The sequence below is a fragment of the Passer domesticus genome, chromosome 2 (genome assembly GCF_036417665.1).
Source record: "Passer domesticus isolate bPasDom1 chromosome 2, bPasDom1.hap1, whole genome shotgun sequence".
In the NCBI taxonomy this organism is placed as follows: Eukaryota; Metazoa; Chordata; class Aves; order Passeriformes; family Passeridae; genus Passer; species Passer domesticus.
In genome coordinates, this window is record NC_087475.1 from 87115964 (window position 1) to 87142494 (window position 26531).

General features: G+C 44.2%; 1 protein-coding gene across 4 annotated transcripts in view; it reads right to left on the reverse strand.

Annotated features, from left to right (window-relative positions):
• The window catches only part of MYO7A (myosin VIIA), a 100949-nt gene that overhangs the window by 60060 nt on the left and 14358 nt on the right, over positions 1-26531 (reverse strand). For 2 of the 4 annotated variants that reach the window (XM_064409761.1, XM_064409763.1), the window contains exons 1-3: positions 4858-5426; positions 1672-1785; positions 500-652 (exon numbers count right to left, since the gene is read on the reverse strand). In XM_064409761.1, coding sequence (XP_064265831.1) covers positions 500-652; positions 1672-1785; positions 4858-4989 — 399 coding nt within the window. In that variant the 5' untranslated portion in view covers positions 4990-5426. Of the gene's footprint in view, positions 1-499; positions 653-1671; positions 1786-4857; positions 5427-22797; positions 22856-26531 lie in introns of those variants that run through there. The other 2 variants (XM_064409762.1, XM_064409764.1) reach the window with 2 other exon arrangements.

A 26531-nucleotide genomic window follows, 5' to 3' on the forward strand; every position in this document is an offset into this window, starting at 1 on the left:
CTTACTTCTTTGTTCCCAGTTATTTCATGCATGCCCCTCATCATCCTTTCTCCACCCCTTCCACCTCCAGCAATGATTGTCTTCAGCCCCTTGGGTTAAATAAATTAATAGCTCAAGGGGAGAGGGCAGAAGGGTCACATTCAGTTTACACCTCTACAAAGGTTTTTGCTTTAGGATGACTACAACATGCTCATGGCCTGGGTTGAACTGGTTCCTCTGTGTGCAGAAAGCTAATGCACATGCCCAAAACTTTTACAGGGGTTGGACAGCACGGTGGTGTGGACTTTGGCCATCATCTAACTCATGGGGTCTTTCACTGGGGCATCCAGAAGCTCTGCAATGTTCTCCAAAGTCAGAAGCCCTTCACCACCGGGGACAAGGTGAAGGTAGAAACCCAGATGCTCAGTTCAGTCAGGGTTCCCCCCACATGGGTTCTCCAGAGCTAAGGAGAGCAGGGGGTGGAGTGCAGAACCAGAGGTAGGCTGAGGTGGACACTCACATAGATGAGGTGCTCCCGATAGCGAATCAGCAGGTTCCTGAGAATTCCTGCTTCATTCAGGTCCCCCAGGCGGATCATGTCCTCCACCCCATGGATGGAGGTGGGGTGCATGGGTTTGATGTGGCTGGCATTCTGTGGGGAAATCCAGTGCTCCTGGGAAAAGAGCAAGGCCACAGAAAGGTAAGTCAAATGAGAAACCACTTGGATGAAAGACACAAACAACCCACCCCAAAGAGAAAGACCAAATGGAAGAGCATACACAAGAGATCATCAGCACATGTGCCACAGCTTCTATTCCTGGAGCAAGGCAGTGATGAATGTGAAAGATTTGTAACAGAAGAAGAAAAACATCTTTTTATTGGAGTTCTATTGCAGCAACAAGAGACAGGAGACACAAGCCATCCTGGCAGAAGCCTCCTCCAGGGCAACATGGTCATCCAGCACACCAGGGGAGTTTATAACAAATAGCACATTTGTCTTCCCCTTCACAACTGCATTTTCACATCACTGGTTAACCCTCTCCCACAAAATACTGTTGAGCAGAGCGAAGATTTAAAAAAGGAGAAAGGGATAGACAGGCCTAGCAAAGTCATACTTTTATTGGCAGTGTTATTTAGACTCAGCACTTCTAAGGGCTTCAAAAGCCACTACAAATTGCCCCCGAGGACCTTGCCAAACCAAATCTCTATTACCCTTGAAGGGAGTGAGAGCATTCACAATTACCTCAGCAAGAAAAAAAAGAGAAAAGAAGCACAGAGAACCACCTTAATATGAACCTTACTCTAAAATAGCCACCACTGCACAAAAAAGGGTGGAAAATTAAAGGAGAACCAGTGTTTTGGCACATCAGGTATTAGTAGGAGGTCAGGAAGGACTGGATAAGAACAGAGGAACCTCAGGTGTAGGTGGGTTTGCTCAAATAACTACCTAAATGTATTTGGGGGCTTCTGCTATCATTGCTCTCAAGAAGGTTCTCAATTTTGCACTTCCAGTACAGCCATGAAAACAGGGACACAACATTGTCTTGTCTTTACAAATAGAAAACTACAGCACAATTGATTTCCAAGGACATATGGGAATTCCATAACAAAGTTGATTATCATGGACCTGGGACCCCGGGCCTAGCAAGGCCATAGAGCTGAAGAAGGGACATCACAAGCCTTTGTACGTACATTGCCTTCATCATCCACGACCTGGATCTGTCCAGAGTCACACAGTTTAACCACCGCTCCAATGGGGACATCGAATTCCCGTCCAGTTTTGAGGTCCATCCACACATAATCCCCCTGGAACCAAAGACAGCACAGTTACACTCAGCACTGCAGGGAGTTCAGCATCCCTTGGGATACAAGCAGTTGATGTTTTGTACCCAAGTCATTAGCACAAGTCAAATGACTTCCCTCGCAAACCACAAACCACCCCTGTTCACAGAGGCTCAGGAAAGCTGATGCTTTGCATGTGGCACTTGGGGATGTGGTTTAGTGGTGAACACACTGCTACTGGGTTAATGGTTGGACTCGAAAATCTTACAAGACTTTTCCAACCTTAATGATTCCATGAATCTGTGAAATCCCCTGCGAGGTGCCAGCAGCAGAGCACGGTCCACACAGCATATGGACCTAACTCTTTGCTGTCCCACTGCCCTAACTCTCTGCTTCTCAAGCTCATGAGTGGTTGTTGGTCACAGAGTGGTTACAGAACAGTGATACAGGCAGAAAAACCCACCCAGGTAGAGGTTTTCCTCTGTGTAATGTACAAGCCTAGGAAGTCACATTTAGGAGATCATTCTGAGCTCTGCTAACCTTATCTGGAGGCTTGGGGCACCTTTCTTCCTTGCAGAGAATCACTATCAAATATACCTTGGAGACTGCTGAAAAGGGAATGGCTAAAGATGGATTAAGAACATAAACAGAGAGGCAGATATATGCTCTTGTTCAGGAGTTCTTCCAGCTACAGCAATGTGTAGTGGGCTGTTTATATTTAATAGTTCTCAGTGGATTTTATCTGCTGTGAGCACTTTCACTGGACTCCTGAAGCTGTGCAAAGTTTTGGCATCCATTACCCCAAAAGGCTGTGTCCTTTTACACATTTCAAATGTTTTACCTCTTTCATTTCAGACCTCTGTGTTTTCATTTTGAAAGACACAGCAAGCAGTTGACCCCTATGCACTCACTTCATGCCACTACTGCTCTGTCAGTCCTGCTGGGCAGGCACTATCTGCTCATCAGCTCTGTGGATATTAAATTACTTAAATGCAAAAAAGCTTTTAAATAAACTGTTTTCTCAATACAAAAGCAAACTCCAAAATAACTCCAAACTAAAGCCCCAGACAGGACCCATGCTGGAACAAAGCAGAATTTTTTTCCACCCCTATTTGCAAGGTGAAAGGGTATTAAAATGGGGATCAATCTAGTTGTCAAGTGTGTTTTCATTCATGAACCTGAGATTAATGCTGTGGACTTGTAGCCCCACCTAACACCACATTCTTGGGGACCAGCTCCACTTGTACCTATTATGCCTGATGCAAATGCAGTATCTACCTTTTGAAGTCCTGAAAAACTGCTGTGAGAGGGAAAAAGGAAAACCAGCATGTATCACTTTGCATGTGCTCTGATATAACCCCTGTCCTGAGTATCCATTATCAACCATTTCTGTGGGCAGAGCATATTTATAAATTTGGTTTGGCCCAATAGCTGCCAAACAGTGTTCATCCCTGCGCTGGGTGGTGGCAACTGGAGACGTCACCATCCAAGTCATCATTCATTAAGACTTCCAAAAGACACAAACCTGTGAGTACTACCAGGATGTAAGGTTACACTCAGGGAGCCACACATGGAGAAACTACACACCAGGAATTCCCAACCATTTTGTGGCAGACTCTACCCTTGGCAGCTGCTTGCTAGGTTTCCACTAGTATATCAACAAAGTCATCCTGCTTTCATGGAGCTCAGGATCCAGTCCTTAGCTTGGGTTTTCATTTCCTCAGAGGGTTGTGCTACAGCTCTAAGTATCTTTATCCAGCTCATAAAAATATAATATTAATACATTTTTCTCATTGACTGTCTTAACATCTCATAACTTAGTTAAAAAGGAAAAAAAAAATCACAACTAATGAAGGCAGTGTCAGGAGCAGACACATTATAAATCCATTTATATTAATATTTATTTTTTAGCTCCTTTGATCCAAGACTCTCAAAGCATTTCAGAACATTCAGCACTGTTATCCTCTCTGCACCACTGGGCAAATTCATGCACATGGTGGGTAACCTGATCAAGGTATCAGCAAGAGATGAGTCGGGTTGCTCAGCTCCTGCTCAGCAGAAAACCTTTCCAACACCTTAGCAGCTCTGTAAAAATTGCTCTTGATCAAAAATCCAAGAATTGTAATGCCGTTTTCAAAAAAAAAAATCTCTACTATTAAATAGCTGTAAAAGCAGCCTGCTTCATATGCAGTATTACAGCACAGCTGAGATAAAAGGCAGTCTGCTCTCCCCAAGGTAAATTGATACTCTGCTACCACTAAGACAACTTCTGTGCTTTGTCTGCCTAATGCACAGAGTGCTCATCCCCTCAAACTGCTCTTTTTAAACCCATTAAAGTGCAGTTCTTAATACTGGTGAAAAAAGTCTTATGGGATGGGCTAAGCTGGTAAGCTCAGGAAGGTTGAGGAAGTTATAAAATAACATCACTTATTAAGAGTGCCAACCCATTTCCTTTTCTAACTTTAATCAATTTCAAGTAAACCCCATGGAAGTCAGTTACATTCCTTCTGCTGAAGCAATCACCCTTGGATCAGCCCGAAACCCAGCAGATATATTGAGGATTTCAGGGCAAATCAGGGTGATTCATGTATTTACCAGCTGTGGCTTGTAAGTTGCATAACCTGCCTCATGCCTACACTGGTGCAGTTTATTTCCCAAAATACAAGACAGAGTACTGGAGAAGTGAGAATGCCACCAGACCCTTTACAGTATCAGTGTAGTCTGCCTCTTCCTCCTCAATGCAGCCAGTGGGTTTTCGTATCCTTCCAAACTAGAAAAATCTTCCAAATTGCTCTGGGGCAGACCATGAGCACCTCACAAACTGGGGGCAGTGACAACCAAACAGTGGTGCAAGAGGAGGAAACAACACACACAGATCCACACAATTCATGGAGAGGATCTTTAGGAGGAGCTTCCAAATGTGAAGAGCAAGAAGGCTGCACTGCAGGGGAGCTGCAGTGCTTGGTGGGGGGGACAAAGGAGGAAGGCGAGAGAAGCTGGCGTAAGCAGTACAAGGATCCCATCAACAGCAAGACAGATTTCAAAGCAGCCTGAAAGCTTCCAGCCATGCTCAGGGCTTGGGACCCCCTATCTTACCGCTAACATGGTCGTGGGCTTCAGGACCTGGTTGACATTGCGAAGTAGTGTCCATCTGCCCTGGTCTCTCTCCTGGTCTTCCACCACCTCAGGGCACGGCTGCACGAAAACGACTTTCTTCTTCTTCAACATCTCCAAAACTCTGTGGTGGTATTTGTCCCTCTCCCTGCTTTCTATGTGTATTCCACCATGGATGGTGGCCGGTTTGCTCTAGCCCTGCGGCACGGCCATGCCTGCTGCTCACAGGACACCCTCTGACCTGATTCACAATATGGCTCTTGGTGAAGATCTTCTCCTAGCAGAAAAATTTCCACACACCAGCCATGGTCCTCCCTGGCCAGCTGACACGCTCACTGTATGTGACCAGCACTGTGGGAATCTCAAAGCAAACTGTACAACTCTGCTTCTCTTCACTTAAATTCTTCCAGTCTCTCCAGCAAGGGCTGATACTCGGTCAAGAACCTGAAGGACACTGAAACTACTCGTTCAGGAAAAACAACTGCAGGATTAACAGGAAACTTCTTCATTTCTCCAGGACTCCTCTCCGTTACCTTCCTTTCTTAGTGAAATAACCGTCTGCCAGCTTGAGGACTTTCAGCACAGAACACTCTGGGATACTTATTAATCCACAAATGCAGTCAGTCCCCATGCAACACATGGCATTTAATTAACCTAATACCTTTACATACCAAATTAACCAAAGCGCAGCAGGAACTCAAAACCAGAGGCCATCTGCATTTTCTTTAAACTGATCGCCTTGAGTAGATCCATAGCAACTGAATTTTAAATAATTGAGTGGAAGGTGTTCAGCACAGCACGGCCTCCGTGCCTATAGGTGAGGATGAAAATGGGCTCAATACAAGGAGCACAGAGATAATGAGGTTGCACAGACTCTACACCTGCCAGCTCCACAGACCCACTTCTGCAATCACTCCTTCTCTACAGGGAGGACTGTTGTAGTAAGGACTAATCAGGACCACTGGCCAAACCAGAAGAGCACAAGGCATTTTGCAGTCACCTCAGATTTGCTTTTGTCTTGTCCTGTATTTGATACACTTGGAATTTCTCATTTTCATCTAAGAAAGGCTTTTCTGGTCATTTGGAGAATTTCAGACTACTACAGCTCAGCCCCAATTTAATCCATTAAAATTTTGAATCTAAAGCAGTGCCATTTATAGAGACCAGAGCAATTAGATAAAACAGTGCATCTGCTAAGACATTCTCATTTATCACTGTTTTAATACAAAGCTCTACTAATGCCTTGATTCCATGGGGTTTTGAATCCATTTGTCCATGAAGAACAGGGCACAGGGACATGGTTTATTGGTAGGTCTGGCAGCATAAGGTTAATGGTTGGATTCGATGACCTTGGTGGTCTTTTCCAGCCTTAATGATTCTGTGATTTTATATGCTTGAAGGTAAGCTGTCTAGACAAAGAAAGGCTTCATAGGTACCCTTCGTGGGACACAGTCTCCAAGGACATCAGTAGATGATGGGCACATTAAACTCAGAACGAGCTAGTTCTGCTCATCCATGAGCAGCAGTGACAACAGCAAGGTCACCCTTGCCCAAAGGGCAGGCAATGTTGAAGGCTTAAGCTGTATTACAGAGCCCTAGAACAATACGGTGTATAACCCTGTACACCTGTATGGCTGCACAGGGAAAGTGAGGAAGAGATCATGTCTCATGGATAAGAAGCCAGGTGAAGATGAATTAGATGGATGTCCACCAAAGCAAGTAAAAATGTACATGAGGCATGCCAGTAATGCAGGGAGAAGGGGACAGAGTGAATGTAACAATCCCAGGGGAGATGTCTACCTCCAGCATGACCTGAACACACGATGCTGTAAACGACTGCAGCTCTGCTCCCCTAGAAAGCAGAAGACAGATGTCAAATCAAAGCTGAAAAACAATGAGAGGACCCATGTGGAAGGAAAGACTGATTAAATATGTATCAAGGGACCCATAGAACTGGCTCTTTGGATTTGAGTGGGGTTCTACAGAGGCTCTTTATTCACCAGAATACCTCTCCCCACTGCTGTGCCACAGAAACTGGAGCAGTGTGGGAGCAGCAGATCCAAGAGAGCAGCTGGGGTATTTATCTCACCTTGCACTGGAGCAGACAATACCATCACTGCTCATACACTGCGCCATATTTCTGAGGCTGTGTATCCCAGTGTGCTGATAAAGAGTAAGCTAAGGAGCAGAGAACTGCAATGATTTGCCCCAGGTTATCCTTGGAATAGGATCCAAAGGACAGATGGGACCCTCGAGGGCTGAATCCTGCCTCTGAAGTCCCATTATATGAGCGTGCTTCTTTTTCTCCTGGCACTGGGGCTGTTGAAGATCTGTAATTTCACACATTACCACTCTTTTTTTTTTGCACAGCTCCTCTGCTAGCAGCAGATTTTCTAGGGACACTTAGGGAGAGTCACAGGTGTCAGCCAGAGACACCCGGCATTTGCAGTGAGGTCTGCCTGAATGACCCGAGCGTGCTGCCTCCTGGAAATTGGAAACCCCATTCCTTGGAAGGGATAACCTAGCTTGGAAACCAGCCTCCCTTCTCTATGCATCAAAAGACAGAGGAACAGCACTAAGCCTCCTGTCAGCCTGCTTTTTCTGAGGGGATGTGCTATGCCTTATGTGGGAAACAAGTAAACACACTTAGTACAATAAGGGGAGGAGGAAAATAAACCTTTAGCTGGCTGGCAGCCTGTCAGAAATGCCATCCGGTTTAGATTACAGCTCTCTGGGGTAACATTAGACCCTTCCCTGCAGAGACAGAAGTATGAGCCAGAAGAGTCATGCTGGACCCTGCTCTGGTGATTTACTACACCTCTGCAGCAGCAGGCACAGCTGAGATCAAGGTCCTGCTGTGACACGCTTTGTGCATATTCAAAGTAAGGGATAAATGTTTTCCTAAAGAATTGATGTGACACAGGCAATAAGTTCATGCTGCTGCTGAGGCCTGAGCTCCCATTAAGTGCTATTGCAGCAGCATGGACCTTACTGTCAGAGAAAGAAGGGAAATTTCACCTGCAGAAAGCACCCTCACAGCAGGTAAAACACCCAGTTTAATGAAAGCTTGAGTTTCTTTGTCCCAGACTGTTTTTCACTCCCAAAGAAAATGCATCAGACACTAACAGGGTGGAAGAAGTGTTCTTGAATCAACTATTTTGCAGCCAGCACTGATAAGCTAAGTTATTCAGTGACAAAAGGTCAGGTACAACTCAACTAACTCAGTGTTCACCTCTCAGCAAGACATCCAGACCTTTGCTAGATGATCATCCCTTTCAAATGAAATATCCTAGTTTAGCCTAGCTTATTCTACATTCAAGGGGAAAAAAAGAGGCACTTGTTTGGTCACCAAAGCAGGTAATTCAACTAGGGCATATGATGCTGTGTGAAGGAGTGTGTGAAGGGGACAGTTTGGAGCTACAGAACTGCAGTACATGTGTCCAAGGCTAGCTAAGGTGGATATGGAAAAATCAGTGGTTAGCAGAGGTTGTCTGGACTCAGGCCAGCAGTTATTCCCTGAAGCTCTAAAACTTGCTTTTCTAAAATAAGAAAGATGATACCCTGCAGAATGACTGTTGATGATTGTGTGGGCCAAATGTTATCTGTGGGCCATACCTCTGACAATTGATGTAAACCAACCTGTTTGTGCATTTGTGCAGTTGTTTGTTGTTTTGTTTTTTTTCTTATGGAAAGAGTCACAATAATATATTCAGGTTTCCAGAGCTGAGTCCTTTATTCCCTTCCTGTTCATCTTTGAAGAAAAAAATCCTTAGTGCACATGACACCAGTGCAAACATAGGGTGTTCCCCCAGCTGCAAATTTCAGTGTGATTTAGAGAGCAGACTGAAATCTGAATGTACTGGTGCACTGCAGTTGATTATGCCAGTTAGGACTTGCAGCAGCTACCTGAATCCTGTGGGCAGTAGAATGTCTGTGCTCTACTAAACCTACATATCATCACCTCTAGATATCACCTGTCTGATTCAGTTCAGCTCTCAATTACACAGGTGTACCCTGCTCAGTTTAATGGAGCTCCTCCTGGATTCACAGCTGTGTGACCCAAGGGAGAACCAGGACTGCTCATCACTATTCTTTGCACTCATTTTCAGTTGTGCATTTGCCACTATCATGAGGAAGAGGTAGAAAAGGAAGAAAAAGCTTGCATTTCTGCTTGATAACAAATGGTAACATAGAGGAGAAGTGCACATGCTGGTAGCTAGTAACACTAATAATATTCCTGTTTCAAAGAACATTCCATTCACAATTTCTTGTAGCACACCAGGCACCAGCTGTCAGCCAAGGTAATGAGCTACACACAAAGGTTTCCTAAAGCAAGGGGAGAGATACAAGAGGAGTTGTTAAATAATTCAATAATTGATGCACTGCTTACCTACCCTGTAACTCTGATACTGACAGGAGTGAAAAATACCTTCCACAAATACCTACCAATATTTCCCCATTTGGTGCTGAGGGACAGTCAAAGGCTCTGGGAGTAAAAATTATAGATTTAGCCTGATTTACCAGGGTGCAACCTAGTGTGGTGTAATGAGGCTCAGCTCCCAGTGATGCTTGAACTCTTCCCTGGCTTTTGGCAAGGAGCTTGTTGTTGACTGTTTGGGACCTCTTGGCTCAGGAGAGGAGTTAAGCATGCAGACAAACATGGAGATAGAAGATTTAATCCGTGACTCTTACGGCATTACTGCCATGGGTGAAGTGGAGAATCCGGCAATCCGTTGATGCTACAAGCAGATTAGGCTGTCCTCGGGTGTCACCCACCCAAAAGCCATGCCAGAGCCCTGCCTATCAGGTCTCAGACAAAAAGCTGAAGGATGCTGCTTGGGATGTGATTGAAAAATCTGCTAAGATGCAGAAGTGGAACAGGAAATGAAGACTGAGCCTTTTAGCCCCATGGCTGGGTCCCGTCCTAAATGCAAATGGATGAAATCCAAATGAAGACAAAAGAGCAATCATAAGAAGTACAAATCTGGAAAACCGGATTGAGGGAAAATAAGAACAGGAGGAATCAGAAGGGGAGCACTTTAGGAGGCGAGCATGTAATTCAGTACTGTTTGACCAAGACATATTCCTTTAGGTCCTAGGAGTAAGAGGTTGCCGGGTACCACTCTGGGAACTTTCAGATCCACCCTAAACCTGCCAGGAACAATAAACTCCATACCCCCAGACAACCAAAGGTGCAGCTAAATCTTCCTTAGTTTGCAATAGCAGGCATGAGGGAAACTGCTTCTCCTTACCCACCCGGAATTAAATACTCTGGATATTTTTCTAGAAATGAATGTTCTATATGTCAAGTTTTAGGAAGATGGTACTAAGGGAATGCCATCTCCTTCTCTAAGCATAGTTTGGGAGGGATTTCAACAGGTCCCTAAGGCTGGACAATACCACTCAGCTATCTGTTCCCATCCCTTTGACAGTACCAAGCCCTGTAGTGCAGTAAATACACCTTAAGGATGAGATGCCACCCAAGGGACAGGCTCGAGGAGTGCACCCATGGGAATCTCGTGAGGTTCAACAAGGCCAGGTGCAAGATCCTGCACCCAGGTCAGAGTAACCCCCAGTGTCCATACAGGCCAGGGGATAAAGGGATTGAGAGCAACACTGAGAAGGACAGGATGGATGATAAACAGGACATGGCCCAACAACGTGCACTGGCAGCCCAGAATTCCAACTGCATCTTGGGCTGCACCCCCAGCAGTGTGGCCAGCAGGCCAAGGGAGGGGGTTCTTTCCTCTCACCTCCATTCCAGTAAAACCCCACCTGCTCTGGGGCCCCCAAGATGAGAAGGACATGGACCTGCTGGAGTGAGACCAGAGGAGGCCATGACAATGCTCAGAAGGCTGGAAAACCTCTGCTATGGAGATAAACTGAGAGAGTTGGGGTGTTCAGTCTGCAGACGAGAAAGTTCCAGGATGATCTTAGAGCCTCTACAGTGCCTAAAGAAGATCCAAGAGGAAGCTGGAAAGGGACTTTTGACAAGGGCATGTAGTGATATGACAAGGGGGAATGGCTTCAAGTTGAAATAGGGTTGATTTAGGCTACAAGAAAGCTTTTTAGCAGGAAAAGGGGGTAATGGTTTTAAACTAAAAGAAGAGAGATTTAGATTAGATGATAGGAAGAAGTTAATTTACAGTGAGGGTGGTGAAACACTGGCACAGATTGCCCAGAAAGGTGGTGGATGCTCCACTCCTGGAAGCTTTCTAGATCAGGCTGGACAGCGCTTTGTGCCACTTGATGCAGTTGAAGATGTCTGTGCTCATTGCACAGACATCTTCAACACGGGGGCTCTGGACTAGATCAGCCTTAAAGAATCTGTGATTTATTTCTTTGATTTGATCCCCAGTGGACCAGCTCAGGACCAGCAGCAATATTTTCATGTGTTTCTACAAAGTGTTGTGCTGGTTTAGTCCCTGAACGAACTCCCCAGGCAAAAAGCAAAGCCCCAGCACAGGAGCAGGGAGAGCAGCAAGGACACAGAGCTGGCAACATGGCCAGGGGAGTGGAGCTGCTCCCTGTGAGGTACCTGCTGTGGCATCACTGAGCAGAGCTGATGGATGCTCGCCACACTCTGGGATGAGCTTTACTCCCTGCATGAAGGCAGAGAACTGTTTGATTTGATTCATGAAAGCAGAATCCCAGCTGATGAGCATGAGAGCTACAGAACTATGTATGTACTATTTACCTCCTATGATGGAGGTAAATAGGTATGTCTACAAAACATTTTTCTGCCTCTGAGGCATACAGCCTTTTCAAGATCACAATGATTCACAGAAAGGACAGTTTGAATTACATTGTACAGTACTGATTAAGGGAGAAAATGAAAGATGATACGCAGAAATGTACATTGGAAGGGATGTTTCTAATCCTGGTTCTTGCAGACTGTTCAAAGAAGCCTAAAAACAACCACATGAATTTAATTGTTTTGGCTGATTTTATTCCTTTGGAAACAAGGAATATTTTTCCACCATCTGCGATAAAAATATATTTTACTTTTCACATGCAACCTGTCAAATTGTGTTTCAGAATTTTATCTTTATCTTCCATGCTGTGGGAAGGTGCTTTCTGCTTAATTCTTTGCTTCAGGCTCTCCTTTGCTCCTCCCTGCATTTTCACCACCTCACTGAGACCCAGTATGCAATTATTTCCTGTGTACCAAATAGACATGGGACTATTGTACACTGCACAGCAATTCCTGCATAAACAAAAATGCAAACTTAGGACAAAGAGGTGCTTAATCATACTGCGAAAGTATTATTTTCCTATATAGTAGTACTCTATACTTGTGTAAATGCAATTTTCCCAGCAGAAATGTGTCTGTGCTAAGGGTCTGAATTAGCCAAAGTCACACTGATCTGTCTAGATAAACCCTACTACTTGAACAGAATATCTCATCTTTGGAAATATTGAATGAGAGGGGAGTAATGCTACTTCTCCTTCATTGCCACACCATATCTGAGCAGATCTGTCCTTTTTGCACACCATGTATGCTTACCACTGAGGGTTGTGATGATTACTGGGGAGAGGAGGGGTTCTGGAGGGAGGTTAGTTTGCAGCTCAGAGAGCAGCATCCTGAGGGAGTTTGTGATATACCTGCTGAAAGAAGAAGCTGACTGCTCCAGGGATGTGTTTGAAGAGCAAGTCTCTGAGGAAAATGGAGGTCAGGAGAAAGCATAAGAGAAAACAAACAAACCCTCCTTGCCACGCTTGTGATGCAATTCAAAACATTTCAATACTGCTCTTTGTTCCTTAGGTGTCAGCAAAAAAGTTGCAGAGATGCTGCAATACAAGTAGCATCCTTTCTAAAGGAGAAAAGACACTCCAAGATGTAAAACACCCCAGGTTTAGATTAGGTTTAGATTTGGTATCAGGAAAAAATTCTTGACAGTGAGGGTGGAGAGGGACTGGAAGAGGCTGCCCAGTGAAGGTGTAGCAGTCCCAAACCCAGGAGTGTTGAAGGACAAGTTGGGTGGGGTTTTAAGCAACCTGATGCAGTGGAAGGTGTCCCTGTCCATGGCAGGGGATAGTAAGGAGATGATCTTTAGGGTTCCTTCCAAGCCAAACCATTCTATGATACTGTGATTCTATGAAAAAAAGTCTTGAGAACATGAATCACATGTTTGGTTTTTTTTTCATAATGAAATAGAAAACAAAAAAATCCTGTGAGCACTTACCAAAACCCAGAAAAATAATCTGTATTTCATTGCTTGCTTTGTGGTTTTGAAGACTCCAGAGTTACCTCGTACAAGATCACCTTGAAAAGGAAACTCGAAGCTGGTTGATAATTGCAACCTCTTGCCTGGATTCTTCAATCCCTCTGCCTACAGTATTGGAAAAACTTACCAAAGTGCTGGTGGTGGGCCCTTCTGGAGGAGGAGGTGGATCAGCCACAGAGCTGTGCAGAACAATATCAGCCCCATCTGCTGTAACTCTCTGGAATTACCAAATGCACCAGGAGACTCGTTTCTGATGATTTCTCCATGGGTTTTAATCAAACTTTGATGCTAATAATATATGAAATTCCAGAAGGCTCATGGATAATGTAGAGACCACAGAGGACAACCTGGCTCATTAAGGGTCTGAAGGGACCAGTTGGCAAGTTCAGCTAGACAAACCCTAGAGGTTGCAAACTGAGATGGAGTGGAGTTTTTAGGCTAACACAAGATGACAGAGATTGAGACAACCATCATTGTTCAAATCACACCTGCAGCTGCCAGACCCAGATGAGACAGTCGACTTGTTGGATCAGGACACACAGAGATGTACACTGTGGATGCCTTCAAAGTGCGAGCTTGGAACAGCTCTACAGCTAATGGTTTAGAGCTTGTTGGGCACACACTGAAGAGACCTGGCCTTCAGAAAGTGACCATTAACCAGACATCAGTCCTTTTCACACACATGAACCTAGAAATCTGTTTCAAAATCCAAGTCCCACCAAATAATCCCCAGCCGCTGCAAACAAAGCAATGGTTACAGCTTGGAAAAGGAAGTTGGACCTATGTCTTCCATGAAATTTCTAAGGAATGTTGGCTGGCAAGACTGCCAGTTGGATAAGACTTTCATATAGGCATCCTGAACTCTAGTAGCTGTAAAATTGAAACCACAAAAGAAATAAGCTCAGCATTGTGACACAGCAAATAATTCCTGTAGTTTTGGTACTTCTTATATTCCTCATGGATATTTTATTACATGGACAGTCCGTTCTGCACATGCTGCACAAGGGGGATATGGCCTCCAAAACCCATTTTGAGAAAGGTAGCATTACAAATAAGTTTTGTTAAATGTTACTCCTGGAACCAAAATTTTGGTTTGGTTGTGGGGGTTTCAGGGAGCCTAGCATGGCATAGAGGCTTGTTCAGAAACTGGAAGCTAATGGGTACTCATGTAAACCCAAATCATGTGAAGGGAAATCAATTCATATGAGTAATACTCATCAATTTTATACTTGTTTTGAGAAACTCAGTAATTGCCATACAGATTTAATTTTGAGACTGCAAAGAGTATTATCATATAGATATATTAATTAAACCTATGTTTCAGGAATTAGCTGACAGTATCAGCATGGAAATATGGTTAATGCCCCCACTGCATTTTGCTGGATGCAAATGTTGTTTCATTTCCAGCATCTATGTTATTGGAAAGACTGCCTGCTCATCTCACATCGAATCTAGCAACTTTATGGGGTAAAGGGGCAGTAAAATGCCCTCACAAAGTGATTTGTAGATCATGAAAATGCAGTGCGTGACCTTAAGAGTCATTTGCCAGCAAAGATGCTGGCAATAAAACGCCTGGCTGAGTGGTAGGGGATGCACATAATTGCTCACATTGCACTTGCACGGGCTGCACAAAAGGCTTCTCAGTCACGGTGGGCAAATCACTGTCCCACACAGGTGTTTTCCCTAACCTTAAAACCAAGCATGATTTGGCTCCTTCTTCAGCACACAGGATAAACCAACCTTGTCTTCTCCTGGGTTCTGCTAAAGTGGCTGTGAGGAAAGGACGGAGGACATCTGCTTTTTGGTAGAAGAGTTGGGAGGGAGCAATACCATCAGGATGCAAGGGGCATTACTTCAGGCAGGACATGCAAATGGGAGTGCAAGGTTAAGGCACACCAAAGACCATCTATGGCAGGAATCATCTTGCTTTCTCCAGTGGCCCAAGAGGTTTCCTATGGCAGAGCAGGACAGGCTGGATGAGATACTTCTTTAAAATACTCTTCTCGTCCAAAATTAAGGGGAGATCAAACTCTGGTGGGTAGGTTCAGAAAATGGCCATGGAGGTGGATGAGAAGTAAGGACACTGTACAAGTCTTAGAAGGGAAATGCATTAGGGACTGCTAACTAAATAAGTCACATCAGGCTTAGGAAATAACCAAGCTGAAAAGTCAGAGGTGAAGGCCAGGAAATTAGCTGAAGGCTAAGAAAATACTTTGGGGAAATAAGAGTGTATGCTTATTGGTCCCTTGGTGTTCAGCTACAGTAATTTTGGATACAGAATGCCACGTTAGACACACCTGGGTCTGAACAAATCTGAACATTTGATATAAATTCCCAACTTTAGCCCTCTGTACCTCTCAAGAATTTTACAATTGTTTCTGTTCAGGAACAAAAGTTCTTACAATTTACAGCTGGTGAAGTTTTTGCCTTTCACAAAAATTGCCTTAAGGAGGATGAAATCCTTGTAAACCTTTAAGACTGACCTTTGGCCAGTGCAAGAAAGCAGTTGCTTTCCTTTGCCAAACCCACCTCCCTTGTGCCACCTCCCAGACAGGGCTGATTTGTGAAGCAGAGAAGAAAAGGACTGATCCACCATCATATCACCTTCCCATGTCTGTAAAACTTATCCATGTGGGTGTGGCCAACAGGGAAAGGGCAATTCCCTTACATTGCAGCACTGATGCACAAGCTGGGCAGTACTGCTGACCACTAGAGCAGTATCTGTAAATATACTGCTCTAGTGGTCAGCAGTAGTAGTAAAATGGTCAGGAGTAGTAAAATGGAAATGCTAAAGTATCAGAATGCAAATTCCCAAGTCGCAGTCCATGCTTACTCATCTCATTTCCCTGTTGTCGAAAGTTCCAGTACAAATTTCTAAAGTGGCAGCTGGCTCACTGGCCGATCTCAGGTTATTTCACTCCCACAACTGAATTTTCTTTGTTCTTCAATAGATTTTGAATTATTTTTCAGAACTCTCCTTATGTGAATTCAAGCAAACATGTAAATTATCTGACTATTTTGGCTACATTTATGAACCATCTCAAAATTTATTTACTCTTCAAAAATTCTCACTATAAATTTTCTTTAGAGATTACCATTTCACCAAAACCTGTAATGCAACAGGAAAAACATACAAACAAAGCCTTTAGGGAAAACACTTGCATTTTGCTAAAGTATAACATGGAGAGTATAATTTTGATGTTCTTATTGGAATTCTATCTCCAAATCAAGCTTTTAATTTCAATGGAACGATTTTATTTATTGCCCAAGAAATGACATCCTGACAAATATTCTCTATACCCCCACCTCAACTTTCTCCCAAGAAAGAAACGCCATTTTTCAATTTGTGTTATTTGAAAAGGTCTGTTATTGCTTTTCTTCCCCTGGGCTCCAGGAGATGTGCTCAGCCTCTTGAACCTGATTGTGAAAGCCAGAGCTAAGTGGGTTTCTTTAGGAAAACTGCTGTCAAGTCTACTCTGTGCTAGCAAATGATGCTGTGTCTTGAAAAGGGAATGAATTTTACACCATAAGAACCAAATCTTTCACTGGTGTACATCAGAGTCATTCCATAGAAGTGTCTGTAACCCCAGATCCATGAAATGTTGAGGGTTCTATCTTTAATGCGTTGCTGTCAAACATTTTCCAAACTTGCAAGAGGAATTTGATGGAGAGGAAGGTCACCTTGTACAGGGAGAGACACCAGCCTGCTGCACAGCCTTTTGTATAAGGAGAAGACAGCAAGCATGGCCCCACACTCCTCTGAGAATGTCACACCACAAACACTCCTTACAGCAGACATGTTGGCCTAAATATCTACCTTTTACTCAAATCCCTCCAATTGTCAGTCCTTATACATATCCCACCTGAGAACTGACCTAAGTAAAAAGAACAGGGAAAAAAATCATAACTTACATAAAAGATTTTTAAAAGTACATGTGTATTCTATGATTTTTGTGGAATTATGGACAAGGTTTTCCAGGTAACAGCTGTCTCACACATCTGGGACAGAGTGGAGGGCAGACAGAGGCAGGGGGTATGAAAGCAGGGGGATGGGATGGGATGGGATGGGATGGGATGGGATGGGATGGGATGGGATGGGATGGGATGGGATGGGATGGGATGGGATGGGATGGGATGGGATGGGATGGGATGTCCTTTGCTCTGCTGCTTGCACAGCTGGGATGAAGATACCTCCTCCCATTAAAAACAGTAATCAGAGGCTCCACGGCTGGATGAACAAGGGAAATCAACACCTGTGTTGATCCCTAGCAGCAGGATAAGATATGGGGTGGATGAGAATGAATGATTTCTGATCTCCCTCCCCAAACCTCACTCCTGAAAAAGGGGTTGATAGATGGGCCAGCAGCCCCCAGCTCCACCAGCTGGTGCATTGTGGCCAGGTGAGATTCAAGATTCATGACAAGATTTTTTTTTATTTTTTTTTTACAGAAAACCTGTAAATACAGTGAGACTTCTTCAGGGTCCAGTTATAGAATCATTTAGGTTGGACAGGACCCTTAAGATCATCAATTCCAATCATTAACCTTACACTCTATGCCACATCTTTAAAATACTTCCAGGGATGATGACCCCACCACTGCCCTGGGCAGCCTATTCCAGTGCTTATGGTGAGGAAATTTTTTCCTAATATCCAATCTCAACTCCCCTGGCACAACTTGAGGCTATGATGAGTTGGAGCGTTTAAGAGAAAGAGGCAGTTTGAAGAGCTGAATTCCCTCTTCTTGCTCCAGATGACAGGTCTCAGCAAGTTAAATGCATCTTTAAGGGCTCTGACAGTCATAGAGAAGTTACCATCAAGTAAGACAAAATGATATATGAGCTATTCTGCAAGAGCTGTCCCTGGGGAAACATGTGGCCCCAAGACTGAGTCAAGGTGAAATTTGTTATTGAGTCCTTTGAAGTTTCCTATACCCTCAAATGAATGTCCTGCTGACTGGGTATTTTGTTACTGCCTCTTAAAAAAGCAATAGTAAACTCAGCTGCACATACAACGACTCTCACTCAAAGCCTTCTCTGTCTTGAATTCAAACAGATGAAGGTTTCAGTGCATACACTTCAGGGAAGATGAATCCTGGGGGTTTGCCTGAGGTATCAAGGAGCAGGAATGAGTGCATTTCAGACAGGCTCTCTCAGAAGGTATCTCCATGCCAGGGCTGAGATTGCTTGCTCTACCTTTATTTGACATCACACAATTTATATTCCACAGCCATAGCACTGCAAGAACATTTCCCTAGCCTGCAGCTTCATTTTCAGCGCACAGCAACCCCAGCACTTTAATTGTCCCATAAACGTGATGGAAAGGATTTGATGCAAAGAACTGTTAAAATGCCAAATGTCTTGAGCACTGCAACTAATGAATGGCTCCCAAAGATTCATGTTTCAATCTATATGCAAATGTGCCCTTTGGTTGGCTTGTGCTGGACTTTTCACTGCTGCATTACAGCTATCCAGGGAAGCCTCAGACTCATAGATCAGACAAATACAAGGCATAAATGGGAGAAGACTTAAATTATTCAGTGTTTATGAGAAAGAAAATCCAAATAGCAGAGTTGCACTTTGCTTTTTATAATAACATGATTACAGATGAGCCCCAAGCAGACCTACAATATCATTGTTTTTCTCCCCCGCCCCTTCCTCCTTGCTAGCAAAATACACAGCAAAATAAATCACTTGGCAAAGCTGAATGTGCTCAAAACAGCTCCAGGTAAAGCCAGTGCCCACACAGCCCAAGTGGAAGATGTCTGTGAAAGATTTCAAAATCTGGGCTCTGCTATTCTTAACCCCAGCACAGTAAAAAAACCTCCTGGAGCATCTGGTAGTCACATCTATTCCTGCTCATTTACAAACTGCACAAATCCCCTTCACCTGCATTGCAATGTGCAATTCTGGTCTTAACAAGAAGAAATTAAGCTGGAATAGTGAAGGGCTGCTGCCATCACTGGCAGACGGCAGAATTTGTTTTACAAGGTGGGGGAGAAAAGGTTTTGTAGGATTTTGGTCAATTCCAGGGGTACGGAAGCAAACTGTAACTCTGTATACAAACACTGAGAAATGGCAAGAAGGACAATTTTATCCAAAGGCCATTCCTGACATGCGAGCAGGAAGCCACAAATATCCTCAAAAACCAGAAACATGAAGATATTAAGGACCATCCTGTTCATGTAGGCCTTGTGGGCTTTAAAGCTGAAGCTGTACTGCAGACTTTACATTTGAAGAAATGCCAGAGGCGTCACAGGAATTGCAGGGTGGATAGGAGCAAGGAAACGGTGAGACTTTGGCACTGCCCCCAAGAGTCACCTCCCCAGCAGCTCTGACAAGCCAGGAGAGCAGAGCTGAAGTCTCTGACCAAGCCTTAGCTCCTGCAAAGTTTGAAAATAGTTGGAACAACTTCCTTGTTTTGGTGTTGAACTAAAAAGAACTTTATAGTGTGAGGCATCCGCTGTGCTTGATCCCTCAGGATCTTAATACCTGGCTGAACTTTGGTTTCCTTTATCTACTTGTGTTAGGTCTCTACTGTTTCTCTTTGCTCTTATTTCGACTCTTCTTCCTATAACTGCAGGAGCAGGTTAGGGGGACACTAAGAATGGGAGAACCCTGCAATAGCAGCAATGCTCTTCATGTGCTATGGACAGAGTCAGGTGCCTACAGTAACACAGATACAGTAATCTGAAAAGTCTAGCTTAATGGATGAGATTTGCAGGATCACAGAATATCCTGGGTTGGAAGGGATGCATGAGGATCATCCAGTCCAACTCCTGATGCAGAACTCGGTCCTCCACAAAATACTTAAATTTTGCAGCATGTTTTATTCCCCAGCAGATAAGTGGGTTTGATTTCTCTTGGGCTGGCCCAGCAACAGCAAATTTGCAGCACCTTGGATTTAAGAGTGGGCTGTGGGAGGGTTGCCTACAAGAGTGAGAAGATGGATCTGGCAAAAAAGAGCCGTGCAGCAAGCACCAGTCTGCTGCCATTTTTTACTAGGAGAGCCCTCTTCCTGGCCAGGCTGTGTGGTCAGCTGTGGGCAGGACCACCACACCCTCCCTATCTCCAGCCCAGTTCCAAAAACATCTCTACTTTAAGTAATAGATGGAATGTGCATGAATGAGCTGCTGCTGTGCTGCAGAGCCAAACTAACTTGTCAGGCTGCCAAGGCAGGAATTCAGGAAGCCCTCCTTTTCCATCTTCCCTTTCTTTGTGCATAGAAATGGACTTGCCACTAGTAATTTGCTAGTGACTAAAGCTGATAAGTTTGGCTCTCTGCAGGCCCCTGCTGGGGAACAATATTGGCTTTTCTTTTGGATTACTGGGTGGAAGACACAGGGCAGGCAGAAAGCTCTGTGTGCTTTCTCCTCCTCGCTGGAGCTGTGTGCTGGTCTCAGTGCTCAGTTCTCCCTAAGGGAGAATCTGGTATGAACTGTTCTGATGAGAGAATGGAAGAGAAACAGTGTCACAGACTCATCTTCAAAATTTCTGGATTTATAGCTGGGTGGAAACCAAGCAGTAAGGGCCAAATGCTCTGTGCTCATCTATCTCAGGTGACGATTTGGGGTTTTGTTTGACCTTGCTGGAGAAAGTTCCCAGGGGAAAAAGGGGTAAGCATGTTGCGCACATTCAAGAATGAGGAAAAAAAAAAGAGAGAAAGCTCCTTGGAAATAGAGGTCATGAACAACATAGATGTATTTCCAAAGTCTTACAGCAAAACTGATATAAGTAAAAAAAAGGAATATTGCTGCTATTTGTAATTAAGAATCACATAAACAGCAGTGTTTAGGAGAGAGCAAAGTGTTTCCTGTGTGACTCAGAAAGGACCTTTAGATGGGACAAACTGGTGTGAAGTGACTTCAGAAAGGGCCTGTACCTGCTAACAACTGGGTAACCTTACTTCACTACAGAGGGGTCCTTCCTCACCTTATCCACGCTGCAGAGATGGTTGCAGTAAGCAACAAATAAAACACAAACCTATTTCTCTGATATTTCTGAGCAATTGCCTGGCATCTGAGCCCACAAGGAAGAGTGCCCAGAATTATTCAGAAGCACGCTGCAGCCTTGCCTAGATAAGACACTTTGTTTTTAGATAATGAGCAAGGTATTCAATTTCAATAAAGCTCCACAAAGGGTGAATTCAGACTGGTACAGAAGACTATGATCCAGCAGCTGAACCACAGAGGGGTAACCCCCATAGAGAGACAGCAGGCAGCCTGCAGTGATTCCATCCTAGACAGAGTTGTAACAGGGTATTTCTCAACTGCTATTCTGACCTTTTTACCTAATTTGTTTTAATTTCACATCAATTTTCCTTGGCACCACTAACTGCATCAGCTAGTTTGTGCACGGGGCCAACGCCTCAGAGCCTTTAGAAGGAGGACCAAGCTCCTACACACCCCTGCCAAAGTACAGCCTGTTTTTGTTTGGCTCAGGTTCCAGCAGATTGGGGAAACACTATAAAAAGCATTTCAGTTGCTCCACAAAATCTCTGGCATTCCTTCCACCCAAAGCTATCCTCAGCTCTTTGTGTCACTGCTGTACAATGAAGCTATGGGAAATCCTTCAAAGGTCCAATGCTTCCTGCGGGACAAAAGCAGATTTACCAAGCAAAACACAGAATTCAATCAAAATTCTTGGGTAGATCTGGTCCATTGCATCAATGTTTGACTGTGTTGACAAATACACTCGAGTCTCTGCAGCCCCAACCCAGGATACGTGGGGGGACTGTCAGTCCTCCCCAGGTGAGACATGGCAATGAGAAGCTGAGAGTGAGACATGTTATCCCCAGACAAAGGGAAAACACTATAATATGAAGCCCTAAATTATTGCAGAATCTACATGTGACCTGCTACGCAACTTAATTCTTCAATTGATAGAATCACAGAATGGTTTGGGTCTGAAGGGACTTCAAGGGTCTTCTTGTTCCAAACCCCCTGCCATGGCCAGGGACACCTTCCATTAGACCAGACCGCTCAAAGCCCCATCCAACCTTCCTTTGAACACTTCCAGGCACGGGGCAGCTTCTCTGGGCAACCTGTGCCAGTGCCTCCCCATGCTCACAGGAAAGAATTTCTTCTTAATATCTCATCTAAACCTGTCCTCTCTTAGTTTAAAAGGACTTCCCTGGTCCCATCACTGTGGGCCAATATAAAAGTTGCTCTCCTTTATTACAAGATGACTTTAGGTACTGCAAGGTGATATAAGGTCTTTCTGAAGCCTTCTCTTCTCCTTCTCAACCCCAACTCTCTCAGACTGTCTTCATATCAGAGGTGCTCCATCCTTCAATTTCTTTTAAATGTGCAAAAATACTCCATTTTTACACAACCAAAGCAGAATTGCTCCTGGAAATTGAAAATCAATTTTTGGACTAGATCCTATTTTAAGGATAAGGCAGTAAGTTGCATGTCCAGGATTCACATGCAGCTTTTGGGCCACCCCAGATGAGAAAATAGAAGTGGAACATTGTGTGAGGTTAATCTGGACTACACACAGAGAGTAATGATTTCCTCTAAGCCAATCAAGGATTAAGGCCAATGAGTATCTCTGCATCTTGTAACAGTCCTTTTAAGGAAATAAGAAAGGACAAAAATAACCTGACTTGACCCGTCCCCTCCAAAAATATATTTTATTAGTGCCTGTGGTGATGGAGTAAAAGTAGAGAAGCTGAAGACAGGAATAATTCACTTACCTGTCGTAGAATGACCATGGTTCCTGTATAAACACATCAGCAATCACCAGGAATGGACCTAAATCAAAAGAAGTCAGCAATTAATGATTCTCCCCCTGACTCAAGAGATGCACCTCGGGGACCATCCCAACCCTACAGCACTTCCACAGCCCTAGGTGTGGAAGAAAGCTAGTAGCACTGAAACTCCCAGTGCTTTCGTAATATTAACTCCAGACACTAGGAGACAATCCTCTAAATACATCCAGATTAATGCTGGCACCGTGGTGAATGAGACTGGGACTGCAGGTCGCTTATGCAAGTAATATTTTGTAAACTGAGTCCTAGAAAGTCATCCAAGGATTAACCCAGCAAACACACTGATACTGATTTATTACACGTGTCTTTGGATCCTGTGGTATGAACTAAAGCACATGGAGGTGGCGAGTACTGTCCTTAACACATGACATGGCTGAATAGGTTTTCATGTTTCTATCCAAACTGATTTCAAGAGAGGAAAGAAAATATCAAGTCCCCTAGCACAGCCTGAAACTAAGACCTGGATTGGATGGAGCATTTCCACTCTCTGCTCCAGCTGTTGTGCAAATTGTATCTTTGTGGGATTTACGTGGGAAAGTCCCATGCTGCCCCTGAGTTTGTGCTTGCTGCTCTACTGCCATTTCATAGCTCCCAAAATTAAGTGTGTTGGGTTTGGATGAACGAAAAATGCTTTCAAAGAACTGAATTTCTGCAGCTTTTAATCTCCGAGTCATCCTTCCTACCTGGCAATCAATAATAGTTGTATTTATGGTGTGGAATGTTTTCCAGCACAGTAAAAATTCTCATGCCTTAAAAAGCAGGGGGAAAAGCACTCAGTTTCAGAGACACAATTCACAGGACATTGGACATTGAAGGATAATCTTGAAGGACACAAGGCATTTCCATTCACAGAGGCAAAATAATCTGGATTCATCATAAAAACTTGAGTACTGTGTTTCAAGTTTTAGACATAATTTTCATTTTTATGCTCCCCCCTCTAAAAGGCAAATATTTCTCAGGGGGATGGGAGGGAGAAGTCTTTCCACCTTCCCCACAATCGTCTCCAGGTGGGATGTCCCAAAGAGAGAGAGACTCAGTCTCACAAAAAAAGGTATAATAATGTCCCATGCCAGTGTCTCTACACACTTTCTTCATGGCAAGGAAAATGATCTCTCTCCCCACCAGCAGCAACTGCTCACATCCCATTCAGCAAGGTACAGACTTGGCCTTCGGTGCTGATCCTGCTGGCTGAAATGCTGTTGCCTCTCAGGTGCAGTGGGAAACAGATGTTCCCATCCTAGCTGGAAAGGTAGGATTTATCTCCATTAACTCCTGCAGAGACTGTAAAAGGCCAGCAGATTTATTTATTCCCTTTCCCTCTCTAGGCTGCCTGCACCACCTCTACATTTTCACAGACCACATATATGAAGTAGATAATTACCCCACTGAAATTTGTAGGCTTTTGCCATTCAAGTGCCTTCAACCACCTTAATGAAAACATCCATCTGCAAAAACCATCTACATGATCCACAAACACTCTGCATTGCCTAGGAAAGGAACTGGTGTCCTAAGAGAAGCCAAGGCATCACTGTTCTTTAGAAAATACTCACTAGGCAAACTTTGGCCACAGGCCATATTTAATGAATTAATTTTGCTTTTCCTAGAAGGTAAATGAATGGTGGAAAATCACGTGCACACTTTAATAACTGAAAGGCTGTCAGGCACTTTTCCTAATTCTAAGATTGAACCTTCTCTGTAGCACTTTAAATTATTACTCTTCTCTTTAATTCACATGGATTGAAAATAACCTTCTAACCCTGCCAAGCAGCGATCCCTGAGGCAGACTGCCTAGGGATGCTGAAGAGTCTGTTCCACTGGGAAGAGTTGGTGAAATCTTAGCCAGGCTCAGAGCCAGCACTGGGGGAGGTTCTTCAGAGGTCAGTGTTGGACACTGGAGTGGATAGCTGGATAGCAGTTGGAGTTTCCTGGTTGAAGGACATCTGCTATGGACAAGTCATCTAGTAGTTCCTTTCCTCCCTTTTCCTCTCTGAAAAACAGAGATCTCACCCAACAAGGGAGCTCCTCAGTATCCCAGACATAATTTTTATGCTAATCAGGCAAGTGACCTAGGTGAGCTGGCCCCACTGGGTGTCCATATGGCAAAAACCATGCATGGGACATCTATTCTGACAAGTTGGGCTAAAGCCACAAGTCCACACCTCAGAACTGCTCCTTCAGTTTCTGCCCTGCTGCTGCTGAAGCAAAGCACTTTTCCATGGTTATCTGGGCTCCCAGCATTAAAACTACCTGGTGTGTGGGCACCCTACTTAGCCTGGCCTGTGGTGATGCTGAATACTCTTCCAAAACTTGCTCCAGGTTTGTAAGAGTATTTACATACCAAATCCAGTCTGGCTTCAAACAGGACTTTGGTGCCCAGAATCTTTTGTGGGTTATTTTTATTTTCTGAAGGTGTAGCCTCAGCTTAATCTTGTTCAATGCATTGTCAGTCCCTTCATAATGCCTTTGCAAGATGTAGACAACAGACATCCAGCTTCCCCTACAGCTTGCTCAGCAGGGAACATCCCAAAGGGGAAGGGGCAGACTCCCTGGCCTGTTCTTTCCATAGGGATCAGTAAGAAGGATTGGGCTTGTCTGAGCACCAGAGAGATCAGCTGCCTACTAATTCATGAGGGCCGTGGTGGAGCAAAACAGCCATCTGGACCCTCTGACCCTCACTAGCAGGTGAGTGTAGGGCACTTCAATCCCAATCCTGTGAGAAGCTCTACAGATGGTCTGGGAAATGAGCTGGGCTAAACAAAACATACCCAGCACCTCTCCCAGATCACTCATATGTAGCACAAGGGCACAGAGACAACCCTCTGGGAAGTGTGTTTTTTGTAAATATGGTTAATTTTGCAGCTTTCTGACCATCACTGGTTGAGTATCATCTGAACTGAGCATCTGAGGGAGGCAGTGGGGTGAGGCTGAAGGGGCTTTAAAGTACATCTGGATGCAGAGTGATGTGTGACATGGAACTATACATGCCACTTGCTTGCAAGCTGTGGTCTACAGAAGCCAAGGAGCACTTCAGTATGAGCTCTCCACCACAGTGATCTCCACCATGGCTTTCCTGGTTATGGAGAGATCCTCCATACAAAAGGAATCCATCAGACTCTGGAGGGAGAAAGTCTGAGGAACCTGGACAAAGCCATTATCCTGCAATTGCAAGGAAGGGGGTTGCTACTCTAATCTCTTTAACTGGCACTTCTGTGCCCCTTGCTGGCACTTCAGGACTGGAGTCCAACCACATGACTGGCCATACTTCCTGGGGGATCACTCCACTGTGCTAATCCTCCAGAGCACATGCTCATTAATCATTGGTCAGAAGAAATTCAGGAATTTAATCTAAATGTAAAATCTATTCCTTTCTCCTGAAGTTCTGCAGCCTAAATGATTTTCCGAATGCAAGTGCAGTGAAAAAAAAAAAAAAGAATAATTTATGGGATGTGTGCATTCAAATTCAATGCTTGTCCCCAACTGTACCCACCTCGGTGTAAAGCCTGTCTTTTGGAGAACACTTTGTGCACTCCAAATTGTAAAAAATCCAGAATTTCATTCAGCTTGTGTCTACTTCACTTGACTGGCAGAAACATGTGTCACCTTAGCTGAGCAAAGAGATTTAACACGTCAGTGATCTCTGCACACTACTGCTTTCACCT